The following is a 12,882-nucleotide window of genomic DNA, read 5'->3' on the forward strand; positions in this document are numbered from 1 at the left end:
GAAAACAACAAAGATCGTTAACATGTGTATTTGTTGTCAGATTCAATCAAATTCGTCTTCAAAATAAAAGAAAATATTCCAAGATAGTCTCCTTTATTCCGCGCGGCGAATGAGGTGAGATGGCAAACTTCCTCGCTTTATTCTGGAAGCCACCTTACTTTTTAGCTCCTATTTGATACCGAAGTCGACAACATATGAGGACACAACTTCAAATCTCACCTAGTGACAAACTATAGTCATCCCATTCGCCTTTGGGAACACCGTGACTTGAGCCATCTCACGTCATTCGCCGCGTAGAATAGAGGGGAGTGTAAAAGTTGTATACGAACAAAGTTCAACCTCTATCCGCATGTTGGGCCTCGCAAGAAACCCAGCCGGATCGCGCTAAGCGACAAACGTGTTGATGCTTCTTCTTCTTAAATGGAACTAACGTTACTAGAGGAACTTCGCCATCTCAACGTAGGATTACTTGTGTCATTTTTATTAGTACTTAGTTGAGATTCCCATGCCAAATGACACGCCTTGAATGCATTCTGAGAATATGCGTGACCACAGTGCAAGTCGGAGGAAACTTGCTTGATGAAAAATCCTCCGATCGAAACTACTGAATTGATCGACATGAATATTGGTAGGTAAAAGTTTTTGGGGTCGGGGAAGGTTCTTATGATAGTTCGAGGCTGCCATACGAATGAAACACAAATTTCTGTATAACTCGAAAACTAATCAAGTAAATGGAGCCTAATTTGGCATGTGAAGGTTTTAGGGGGCACGAAACGTTTCTATGGTGAATAGATACTCCTCACCTCTCTCTAAGGGGAGGGGAAGGTGCCATACCAATGAAGCATAAATATCTGCATAACTGAAGAACTAATAAACAAACAGAACCAAATTTGGCATGTGGAGGTTTTAGGAGGCAAGAAACGTTTCCAAGGTGGTTTGACACTCCTCCCTCTCTCTACAGGAGGGGGCTCAATAACTCGAGAACTAGTAAAGAAAGAGGATTCATACTTGGCATATACAGGTTTTAGGGATCGATAAACGTTTCTATGATGGTTCGACACTCCCCCCCCCCCTCTCTAAGGGGAGGTTGTCATACAAATGAAACACAAATTTCTGCATAACTCGAGAACTAATCAAGTAAATCGAGCCAAATTTGGCATGTGGAGATTTTAGGGGGCCCGAAACGTTTCTACGGTGGTTAGATACCCCTTCCCTTCTCTCTAAGTGAGGGGCTGCCATACAAATGAAACACAAATTTCTGCATTACTCAAGAACGAATAAAGCAAAAGGAACCAAATTTAGTATATGGAGGTTTTAGGAGGCAATAAACATTTCTATGGTGGTTCGACACACTTACCCCCTCTCTGAGGGCATGGGGACTGTTATACAAATGAAACACAAACTTCTGCATAACTCCAGAACTAATCAAGCAATGGAGCCAAATTTGGGATGTGAGGGTTTTTGGGTACGAGAAATGTTTCTATGATGGTATGTCACCCCTCCGTCCTCTGGAATGGAGAGGGGGTCCCATAAAAATAATACACATATTTCAACCAAACATATTTCAACCAAACATGACAATTGAAAATTTTTGGAAAACTCTGAATTAAAACGGGAAAATTCGAAAAATTCAATTATATGCATATGTTCTACAACATACATACTGACAAGCGTTGTTAGTCCATTTGATGTTTGCGCTAACGAAATTGATTTTCGTTCGAAAGTGGAAATGGATTTTAATGTGATAAAACTCACTCCTATAGTTTCTTCTATCCATATAAATAAAAATGGATCGCCGAATGTGTTGATAAGAACTAAACTCGAGCAGGGAATTGTCCGATTTAGGGTTGTCTTCATTCTATCATATTTTCTGTATCAAACATTTATTCCATGTAACGGAGAAACATGTAATTTGCAAGTTTCTTGAAAAATCTTGAACGAGAATTGTGTCTGAAAATAATCTGATATTATGATGACGAGTTTTGGCAGAATTACTACGAATTTTATTGTAAAAGGTAATTTTAAAGGGAAGATTAGAAGATCAATCAATGAACAGTTCTGCGATTGGACTCATGAATGTGCGCTTAGTAAATTACCGTGGATGTGATAACGAAAAATAAATTTTGAGCGGAACGAATTTTGCCGAATCAGCTAGTAATTTAAAAATGTTCCTACATGAATTAGGACGTGTCGTTGTTAGGGGGACCATGTTGTCCCTATCTACCCTACAGCTCCGATTTCATAGCTTTTGTTTACACCTTATCATTGCAAATTCGATTGGTTATCACCCAAATAAACATATTTCTACTTATTTCTTAAGGTGATGGGCCCTATTATAGAAATCGAGGCGATAAGAATTTTGCTCGTTAGACCTATTTTACTATTATAGAAATCGAGCAATTCGATAGCACCGAGCGAGTGATAGCTATCGATGCAAGTGTCAGAACTTTTCGAGTTGTTTGGTTCACTTGTTGCATATCTTCAGAGAATTATTTTGTTTTGGTTTGCGTCTCTGATATTTTCCTTTAGGAAACGTTTCAGAAACGCTTGAATATATGCAATTTTCAACACATGTTCGTTTGTTTTGATCAGTATTTGTTTTACGGTGCTGCCAGAATATTCTATACAAGGTAAGTGTTCAATCCAACATTATTAATATTAATTATGTTATAATTTACAATGCAGAACTTACTACCAGCACATATTTCAGTGGCTGAAAACGAGTGGACAGACGAATCACCACCTGTTTGAACGACTCGTTGAACCAATGGAAGCGAATGTAAACATTGCTCGAGGTATTTGTGGAGGCAGTTCAAATAAAATCCCGGTTAAGGAAACGTGGGAGGAATTCAGTGAGGAGCTTAATGCGCTGAGACTATCAATGCGTCTTGGTTCAGAATGCCAGAAAGTAAGTCTTTCTTCTACGATACATACAACTTCATAAGAAAATTTTATCATATTATTTGAATTACTATCAAACGAATTTCCTACCTAAAAATGTCTTATTCCTGCTAGCGTATGTTAGTACGTGTTACTTTCGTCAGCAATTTTCTTTTTTATTGCTATACTATACCGAACTTTCTATACCATATGCTAGCTGAAATGTCTTGCAAAACAATAATGATTTTTTTAAATTACAGATTTGGATTGACATGAGGTGAAAAGTAAATAAACACTAGCACACAACAAGCGAGAATTCAGGGCCAAAGGTGGTGGCCCAATACAATAATGCTATTGACGCCGCTACAACAAGAAATCAACGCTAAAAAAGAATTACATAAAAAAAATGTTTTCCTTAAAAAAGTGGAATTTATGTGTGACTCCTTACGGAATTCCATAGATTGCAGTTGTGAAAATAAATGAAAAGATTCATTTTCTAATAATTATATTTTTGTAAAGCAAATTGTTCCATGATATCGTTTTTATTACACATCCATGCATGCATTACGCCTATTAAGCTTCATTCGTTGAGGGAATATCAGTTTTCTCCAAAACACAACCATATTAACACTTTTGGGAATACATTTTCATAGCAGATACCTCAAAAAAGATTTGGCATCCTTTCTATAGTGCTTCGTGAAACATTTCAAGCTTGTTTTAAAATATTTCATCACAACCGCTGACATTCGAGCTTGCTAACAAATCGAGCAGTTTTCTTCGATTTCCATAATTCCAGATTTTACTCGGTGTGATTTTTTTTTTTTGTACTAAATTTATTTTCAAATGGCTCAGCAACATTAAGTAACAATGAGCCGTGTTTATGAATAGGGAAAAGCCTCTTTGAGTAGAACAATGCCAATGTTCTTTCTCAAAAAGGCATAAAAACCCTATTATCTTTTCGAAAAATGTTACAATATGGACAAACAATATGACAAAATTCACAATAAGATAATATTATAGGCTTCTTTTTTAAGCTTCTTGTTGTAGAGATGACCATCTCCTAGGAACTAGTTATCTCCTTGGGACTAGGGAAGGGATGAAAATCTGCTCACTTTTCGAATTCTGAAGAAAAAAGTTGAAATAGAGAAAAGGAAACGCTAATAATAAAAATCAAAACAATAAAGGAAAACTAAACATATATATTCATATTTGAAAGTGTATGGATTTGAGAAAATCATAAATTAAAGAAATAGCATCAATATTACGAGTAGCCAGAACGTCGCGAATCGGAAAATTGGGTGGCATTCCCTTATTGCGAAAATTTTCTATTAAAGATAACCTGTCATTTTGAAACTCAGAACAAAACCACACAATATGATCAATATCCTGATATCCTATACCACACACGCATAGGTTACTATCACTGGTGTTAATTCGAAAAAGATGTGCATTCGAAGAATAATGGTTAGACATGAGTCTGCACACTACCCGTATAAAATCACGAGAAAAATTATACCCTTTAAACCATGGTTTGAGAGAAACCCTAGGAATGATAGAATATAGCCATCGGCCTTTATCACTACTATTCCAACTTGACTGCCAAGATACAAGTGCCCGTTCACGAGGAAAATGAAGATATTCATCGAAAGTAATAGGCCTATAGAATAAGTCTCCTTCCATAGTGCCCTTCTTAGCAAGAAAATCTGCTTTCTCATTTCCAGGTATCGAACAATGAGACGGAATCCATACGAAAGTGATATTAAATGAACTAGTAATCAGAGCACTTAAAAGTTGATGGATTTCAGATAAGAAATACGACGTATATCTAGTTCTCACTGAACGGAGTACCTCTAAAGAGCTGAGACTATCAGAAAAAATGAAAAAGTGATCTGGGGCCAAGGTCTGAATATGGAGTAAGGCCATGTATATTGCAGCCAATTCTGTAACAAACACCGAACAGGGTAAACTAAGCCTACGAAGAGTGAAGAAGTTGATATTGAATATACCAAAGCCTGTGGATCCATTAAGACTAGATCCATCAGTAAAAAAAGTTTTGGTTGGGTCAATATAACTACTCGGTGTGATAGTGATAGTGATTGTATCGAATCCTCGATTCGATTTCTATAATAGGGCTCGATATTTTACTATCCGGCACTTAACGTAACCGACACGGTGCGTTTAATGCAAGACAAATATTAATGCGTGTGTTCGAAATGTGTATGCGTATATATATATATACAGGAAAACCTGCATATATATATATACGCACAGCTATTTTCTTGGGGGGAGCTGTTTTATGCGGTCCCTATCTACCGCCCAAAAAAAGTTCTTTTTTCAAATTGTGTACCGAACCCGATTTTTTAAAGCTACTGGAGAAGTCTTGCACGATTTTTTGTTCAATTTTTTTTGTGCGGTCCCTATCCCCCGTACAAAAAAGGTTTGTCTGTATAGCGGAACGGCTCGAGTTATACACCGCACGTTTCAGACAAATGCATGAAGCAATTCTGGAAAAGAACATTTTACTGATGCCGGTACGTGCTGTAGCGTGTTTAAGCTTGGCTACAGTGTCGACATCTGGTGGCAATATTCATTCATGGAGGCATGGAGGCATAATCTCTGTCGAATTAGTAGGCCAGCAGTTTTAAATTGTTAAAATTTGAATGAAAATTTTCACTTCATGTTATTTGATTATTTAAAACATATAGTACTGAATTCTATTCGGCCATTTTTATATAAATTGCCTGTTGTTTCCACATCTTTATAACATAATATTCTCTTCAAACGCAATTTTCGTATAAGATTTTCCCCCACTTGCAGAAAAAAAATGGTTTTCATATACATTTCCGATATAGAAATGTCATTTTTCGTTCATAATTTTCACTTTGAAGTGTGTTCATTCTACTTTAAGATTCATTACACCAAGGTTTTTTTACGCGGGGGATACGTACTTTGTAAAAAAAACCGCGTTAATTGAAAAAACCGCGTTGATTGGAAAAAACGATTATAGCAGACACTTCAAGCTACCGAACGCACTATTCGTTTTCCCTCCACCACTCTAGGGCGCCCTCCAGGCGCACAGTCTCGTTATCTAACTCTTTATGGTCGTTTGTCTGCTCTCAGCCACCATACCTTTTTTACCGTTCTGATCGTTTATCTGCTCTCAGCCACCACAACAAGAAACCATGCTAATCTTATATTTTATACAACCAAGTATCAGTTTATGCTTTTTCTAAACGAAGCTTGATGTCTAGTGAACCTTTTCACGGATCAATACGGTGCTCCTATGAGTAATAGATAACGATACTCAATATCAAACAAAGTAGTCACACACACAAGACAACACGCAGTGTATTGATTGCATAGGAATGTGGGACAAAAATCATAACAGCTGAATTTAGCCATTGTAACACTTTGTTGTGATGAAAAAGATTGTTCATAAGTATCAGAAACTACTGTTTGATAAATGATAAATGATAATTGATAAATAAACATCTCAAATCGGACGATCCGTTTTCAAGCTTTGCGCTTAGCAACACATTTGGCGATTGATTTTTTTTATACCGTTGTTTTCTCTATACTTCAGATATTCTATCATAATCTCATAATCTGGCTTTCCAGAAATTTTCCTTCTCTATTAGGATAAACGATACATTCTGGTAAATGTTTCATTCGGATATTTGTTACACTCGAGTGAACGTAATTCGGGTATTTGTTACATTCGGGTTAACGTGTTTCGGGTGAATGGTATTCGGATAAATGTTACATAACTGAATTAGGCCTTATATCCTATTGTGTAGTTTAATATTCAAGATTTTAGATTTGAACAATTCCGCCATCGTAATAATGGAGATAACGAAATTTATGTAGATAGCTTATTTTTCGAGGAAATAACTCAGCAATGCAGAATATTTTTTTCTGATTAATTGGTAATTAGAACACTAACATTCTTCTGAAAGGGCATTAACCACTTTCTATGCATGTGATAGAATGATAGAAAAGGAACAGAAGAATCTCAAACAAAGTTATAGAATTTTTCACCGTTCATACAAATAATTAACCACTCTGCAACATTCATCCGTTGGTAAGAAGCGGAAATGTTCCAGACCATCGAAATATTACTGAAATAATCATAAATAATGTTTTGAATATCGGTGCTGGCCGATTTTGATGGCCAGCTGATACTATCCATTATTTGAGATAGTGCTATTCCATACTATTGATTCGTAGTCCTGGTTTAGCGAATAGTTATTCTTTCTTCACTCCACGCGTAAAGAGCACGCTCAATTTTACGACGCTCTAAACCGATCGCGCATGCTCCGGTGGCTGTCATCCGGTTATTTTTGAAACTTCATACATACGCATTTCAAACAAATTGAAGCAGAACTGTTTCGGAAAGCCCTCAATAATGGCTCGCAATCCAATGCTCGCTCGAATGGAAACAATCTGCGCCGAGGTGATGGAAATGTCCGAAATTTTTCTTGCCGATGATGAAGAGGATGAACCGGAAGAAGCGGACGATGAAACAGCAGATGACATTCCCGAGGATGACACAGGTGATACCAGTTGTGGTGACGAAGAAAAGGCCAAATCATCTGATACTGGCAGCGAAACCAGCGGTACCGAAAAAGAAAAGGGCGTTTCTGTAAAGGTTCGTATCTCAGTGACATCGTTGTTGATTTTTAATATGCTCACCCGATTCATCCGAAGGTTAACTGCGAGGACAAAAAACAGCAACGTTACGCCAAGTGGATTACCCGAGCTCTGCGAGCTGCAGTTAATCCAATAGGTATTTTATGAATGATAAACAATACTGTCATTGTCTCACTAAAACAATTTGTTCAGTCTCTAGGTTCAATCTCAATTTGAAAGTAAATTTGGATCTCAATGTGGCCAACAAAGCCAACGTCTCGAAGGCTAGCACACAAAAAAACAAAACCGCCACTAGCGAGAGTGATAAACCGAAACAAACCTCTGCCGACCAGCAAAAAATCCGCGCTAATCTGGCCAGAATACGAGAGGTATGCCCTAATATTGCATTAGTTTAGTTGAGCATATGTTAAATCAGTTGTTTTTAAGCTTGAAAAGGAGAACAGACATCTTGAGAGAGTTTTCGAGAAGATTGTATCAGGTAAGACGTTCCATTTTACCATTAACATTTATCTAGAGCGAAACATTTCAGCAGTTTCCAGGATTCCAGCTTTGTATAACTCACAACTAATCTATTTTTAATAGAACTGGTGAATCACAAATGTATAGATCATTATTTGCGTGAACTAAATTTCACGCAGTAAATATCCATAATTTTTAGATATGAGAGTATTACTGAAGGTCTCTATAATAATGTAAGAAAAATGAAGTATATGAGAGAAAAATAGAAACATGCATATCTATTAATCATCAGAACTTTCGTCAACGTGACCCTACTCATTTATGTGCTATAATAACTTTTATATTCCCTACTTTCTCCCACAGTTTACACCGACATGAAAACAAACTTGGCTGAAAAAACTATAGATTTAGAAAAGGTATTATTTAGCAACATTCAATTACTTGTAGGAGGAAATAGTTGTCTCATTCGGTGGGTTTTAGAACAGTTATCTGTTAGGGAATTATAAATTCGGTGAAGATGAAAAAAATATTTCCCAAACAATGGGCCCTATTAGGCGTCGTGCACAAATTACGTAACGCTAAAAATGAGGTTTTCGGACCTCCTCCCCCTCCCTCCCTATGTTACGTAACGCTAATCTGTACACAAAGTCATTCATTTGAAAAAAAAATTCAGCTTTTTTTAAGTAATGAGAATATCAACGTAAAAAAATCAGATATCTACCCAGGTTGGAATCAAACGTTCTGACGGAAGTTCTTTATATGCAAGTAGTGACTTCGGAAGAACTTTCGACAAGTTCATAAAATTGCGAACAAACCGAGATGGAAAATTAATGCTCACATCTGTTGGGTTTGGTGCTTTCAAACCATCTGGCGTTTAGCTGAGAAGAGCATGAACTGGTATAAATTGATGTTGATTTAGGCGGCAATACGCAATATGCAACAGGCAACATATTCTATTGTGCTTCACATACCAAAGTAATAGAAACGCCTGACATTATGCAAACAATCTGCTTAATGAACGAAACTTGCCAGATTATGGGTGATAAGTTGTTCTTCAACCGACACGGTGTGTTGCTAGCGATATGAGTTGCTCTATGAAGGCGATAGCGATATCGTATAGCGTTAGTGTTCGAGATCAACAAAAATTAAATGGAATACCCCATTGGCGATAATATTGCTTATTGCATGTTGATAGTTGCTAGTTGCTTATTGCTCCGGTGTGCGAGCCGCCTTACACAAAAGTAACTACTCCTTCGTTCAATGCAGCAGTTCCTGTCGTTACATTTCACTACTTGCAAAAGGTCTTGAGATGTCCTTACGTGACGAATAAACAACTCGGCTTAATGTCGAACTAATTCCGCTTAGTCGATTTGGGCGTTTACGGACATAATATATTCTGCTTTGACAAGATATCCATCGATCGCTAGGTTATTCCACAAATCAGCTAACGATTCCCCTGCATATTGAAAATGTTTTGTGTCCAATTTCGGGTCCCTTGTTTTGAGTTTTACATCCAAGTGAGATCACTCATGATCACGAGGAAGTACTCAACCTACCGGGAAAGTCAATCCGACTTCTAACTCAGTTGAATGCACTGCGTGCTGGAGAATTTGTAACAACTAATATTGCATCAAGATTCAATTGATAAAAATGATAGATCGAAAATGACCTATGACCTTTTTAAAACGAGGGTTCTCGTCTGGTCCTCCATCCACATTAATTGTGATTAATGGCTTGATTTTTCTTTGATACCGAATAATCTCGAATTCAGGCAGCTCGCACACACTTCGAAAATCGAGCCCATGAGAAAATGCGTTCGAAGAACAGTGCTTTCCTGAACAAACTGTACCGTATATAGAAACACTTCATAGGACTACTTCAGCATGATCGCGGTGCCCTAGCTTTATTTTGCATCCTGCGATAACAGAAGGAAGGAAGGTCTTGTATTATAGAGACCTTAAACTTTTGCAGTTCATTCGTCTCTAGCCTTGAGAAAGGCCCTAACAGACGGAATAAGCTTATGTTTTCTAACCATGACAAAATCATAATCCGGTAGATTAACGCGATATTCGAAATGCATTAAGCGGTGCCTGCTTACTACCCATTACAACACGTGCTTTGTCCTCTTGGGCCAGGAAACACACCTCTTTCGGTTTCAGCATCGAAGATAGGGGCGCGTGAATTTATTCAGGAATAAAAATGGAATTTTGTTACGTAACGATCACGGCTAATCCCCCTTCCCCCTATGTTATGTCACATTAAGTAACGAAAATTCGACCCCCCCCCTCTCCCCTCCCTACTCGCGTTACATAATTTGTGCACGACGCCATATATCAATCGAATCGAGGATTCGATACAATCACTATCCCACCGAGCGAAATTTCGTATTTTGTGAATCGAGATAATCTCTTACCGAGCTCGAATTTCATGTGTTGCAATTGCATATATTTAAGCGTTCCTGAAATGTTTCCCAAAGGAAAATATCAAGAACGCAAACCGAAACAAAATAATTCTCCGGAAATAGTAAACAAACCAAACAACTCGAAAAAATTATGACACTTGCACCGATAGCTATCACTCGGTCGATGCCATCGACTTGCTCGGTATCTATAATAGCAAAATAGGGGTAACGAGCAAAATTCTTATCGCCTTGATTTCTATAATAGAGCCCAATGCAATTATACAGGGTGGCCACCATAGCAACATGCTCCAAAAAATTCAATCAAAGTTTAATCAACTTCACACTGTTTAGTTTTTATACAATCATTTTCATTCTGCTCTAGCTTCATGCGAAAATAACCCAAGCGGAAACGGAAATCAAACAGCTGTCTGATGGTAATTATCCTTAGAACATTTAGAATCTACACTTGAATTAATTGAACCTTTTAGCTAAAACCGCATTACAGCAGCAATTGACCAAAACAGAAACAACCAATAGTGAGCTACGGAAATCAATATCAAAACAACAGCGTGAAAATTCCACAAACGAAAATGAAATGCAAACCATGAACATAGAGATTCAAAAGAAATCTTCACTGGTCGACAATTTGGAGAAGAAGCTGAATGAACTACAAAGTCATTGTAAGGCTCAAATATTATTCGAGCAAGAAGCACGTATTAATTTTTGTTTACATTTTCTACTACTAGGCACCACAGAGCTTAATAAAAAACAGGCAGAAATTTCAGATCTCCTGAAAGAGGTAGCCAGAAACAAATTAGAAAAAAATCTTTCAAATTAAACATAATTGTTTTCACCATTTCAAAGAAACATATGCTTCTGGAATCCAAGGACAATGAAATACGTCGACTCACAACTGAATGTCAAGCATTGCAGAAGAGTAGAGCCGCAAGTGAAGCGAACTATCAACAAATAGTGCAGGAGCACATGCAGAAGAGGTCACAACTGGAAATGAAAATCATCGAGCTGGTTCAAAACAACCGTGATTTAAGCAGGTTGGTATACTACTTTACGTGCAAACTCCAGTCCTGTTACTATATTGAATGCTTTGTAGGAAACAATATCCCACAATTAGTACTACTACACGGGAAGCCCCGCTCGCGGACGATTACTCTTCGAATGAGACTTTTTCGTGTCCAATTTGCGGGTACAAGTTCAAAAATTTGGGAGATTTACAAATACACACCGAAACGTGTATCACGTAGTGTGTAGTATTCACAGGAATTGGGAAAAACTTCAATAAAACGCTTTTCTCTGGTGGACTTTTTCTTCTTCAATAAACCGATGACAATTTGTTTTTCTGTGGAATCGATGAGTATGAAAATTTGGATTACATTTCTTTCGAAGGAACATGCAACAACTTCTGGTTTGTTGCATGTTCAGGAGATCGCAACATATTCCGGTGCGGAAAATTCCCAATTTAACTCAGAAATGCAGATACTAAGCTCATAGCTTTACGTTTCCATATCCCCAATCTCTATTCAATCTTATTTTCGATGCATGCATGGTACATGCAAATAATGGCTCGATTCAGTGCATGTCACAAAAAAAACTATCATAAACCATTCGAATTCACGATTTTTCCATTCGAGTTCAATTTTTGGATCTTATCCCTCTCATTTCGTTCCAGCTTCAAACGAAAATATTCGAAGCGAAAAATTAAGATTAACAGTTATCTAACGGTAAATATCACCAATAAAATAATTGGAATCTGCACTTCAATTGACTGTTGGAAATTTTAGCTGACGCCACATCACAAGAAAAAATAATTGGACGAAAACATGGAACAACGAGGAATTGTTTCAAATAAGAGTTAAACGAAAACGATTGGTATCAGGTGTGCAAATTAAATTCGATTTTTTTCAACAAAATTATATTTTTGTGCAAAACAAATTATTCTACTCTCATTCTTGAAAGCCCCTAGTCCGTCGCTTGTCTCAACCTTTTCCCATCTTCCAGAAGCATACGGATTCCTCGTCTGAGGAGCTCTTGGTCTTTCGAAACGATCCACGAATCTATCCAATTTTTGGTGAAGAATTGAAATAGCGGGTTTTTCAATAAGAGCGCTACAAAAGTTTTTTTTAAAAAAAAACAAAAACGGTTTTGGATATCAATGAAATTCTTTAACCATGTGAAAGTATATTTGATGCCATTATGTATGGAACTCGATTTCTTTTGCATAGCCACCACGAGCACGCTTGCAAAAGTCCAGACGCTGAACCCAATTTTCGACGGTTTTCAAGCATAAATCGGCCAATACTGCTGAAATTTTACGTTCGATATTCGTACGAAGTTCATCAATCGTCGCTGGCCTGTTGGCATAGACTATAGACTTGGCGTAGCCCCACAGGAAATAGTCTAACAGCGTCAAATCGCATGACCGAGGCGGCCAATTGACTGGGCCATTTCGTGAGATAACACGCTCACCAAACTTG

General features: G+C 37.5%; 1 protein-coding gene across 1 annotated transcript; it reads left to right on the forward strand.

Annotated features, from left to right (window-relative positions):
* The first annotated feature begins 7,214 nt into the window (after nucleotides 1-7,214).
* LOC129768205 (putative leucine-rich repeat-containing protein DDB_G0290503) lies at nucleotides 7,215-12,272 on the forward strand. The gene is made up of 11 exons (XM_055769683.1): nucleotides 7,215-7,528; nucleotides 7,588-7,666; nucleotides 7,723-7,898; nucleotides 7,957-8,008; nucleotides 8,353-8,405; nucleotides 10,773-10,824; nucleotides 10,879-11,070; nucleotides 11,137-11,189; nucleotides 11,255-11,442; nucleotides 11,502-11,651; nucleotides 12,190-12,272. Exons 1-11 carry the CDS (start codon nucleotides 7,286-7,288, stop codon nucleotides 12,191-12,193), a joined length of 1,242 nt encoding a protein of 413 aa, XP_055625658.1. The 5' UTR covers nucleotides 7,215-7,285; the 3' UTR covers nucleotides 12,194-12,272.
* Nucleotides 12,273-12,882: the final 610 nt, after the last annotated feature.

Source organism: Toxorhynchites rutilus, chromosome 2 (assembly GCF_029784135.1).
Source record: "Toxorhynchites rutilus septentrionalis strain SRP chromosome 2, ASM2978413v1, whole genome shotgun sequence".
Classification (NCBI taxonomy): domain Eukaryota; kingdom Metazoa; phylum Arthropoda; class Insecta; order Diptera; family Culicidae; genus Toxorhynchites; species Toxorhynchites rutilus.

What these genes read in the sequence shown, in the direction of transcription:
- LOC129768205 (XM_055769683.1), top strand. Translation starts at nt 7,286, where the DNA reads ATGGCTCGCAATCCAATGCTCGCTCGAATGGAAACAATCTGCGCCGAG. An exon ending in AAAAGGGCGTTTCTGTAAAG is followed by an intron (nt 7,529 to 7,587) that starts GTTCGTATCTCA and finishes ATTCATCCGAAG; the next exon opens with GTTAACTGCGAGGACAAAAA. An exon ending in AATCAAACAGCTGTCTGATG is followed by an intron (nt 10,825 to 10,878) that starts GTAATTATCCTT and finishes TGAACCTTTTAG; the next exon opens with CTAAAACCGCATTACAGCAG.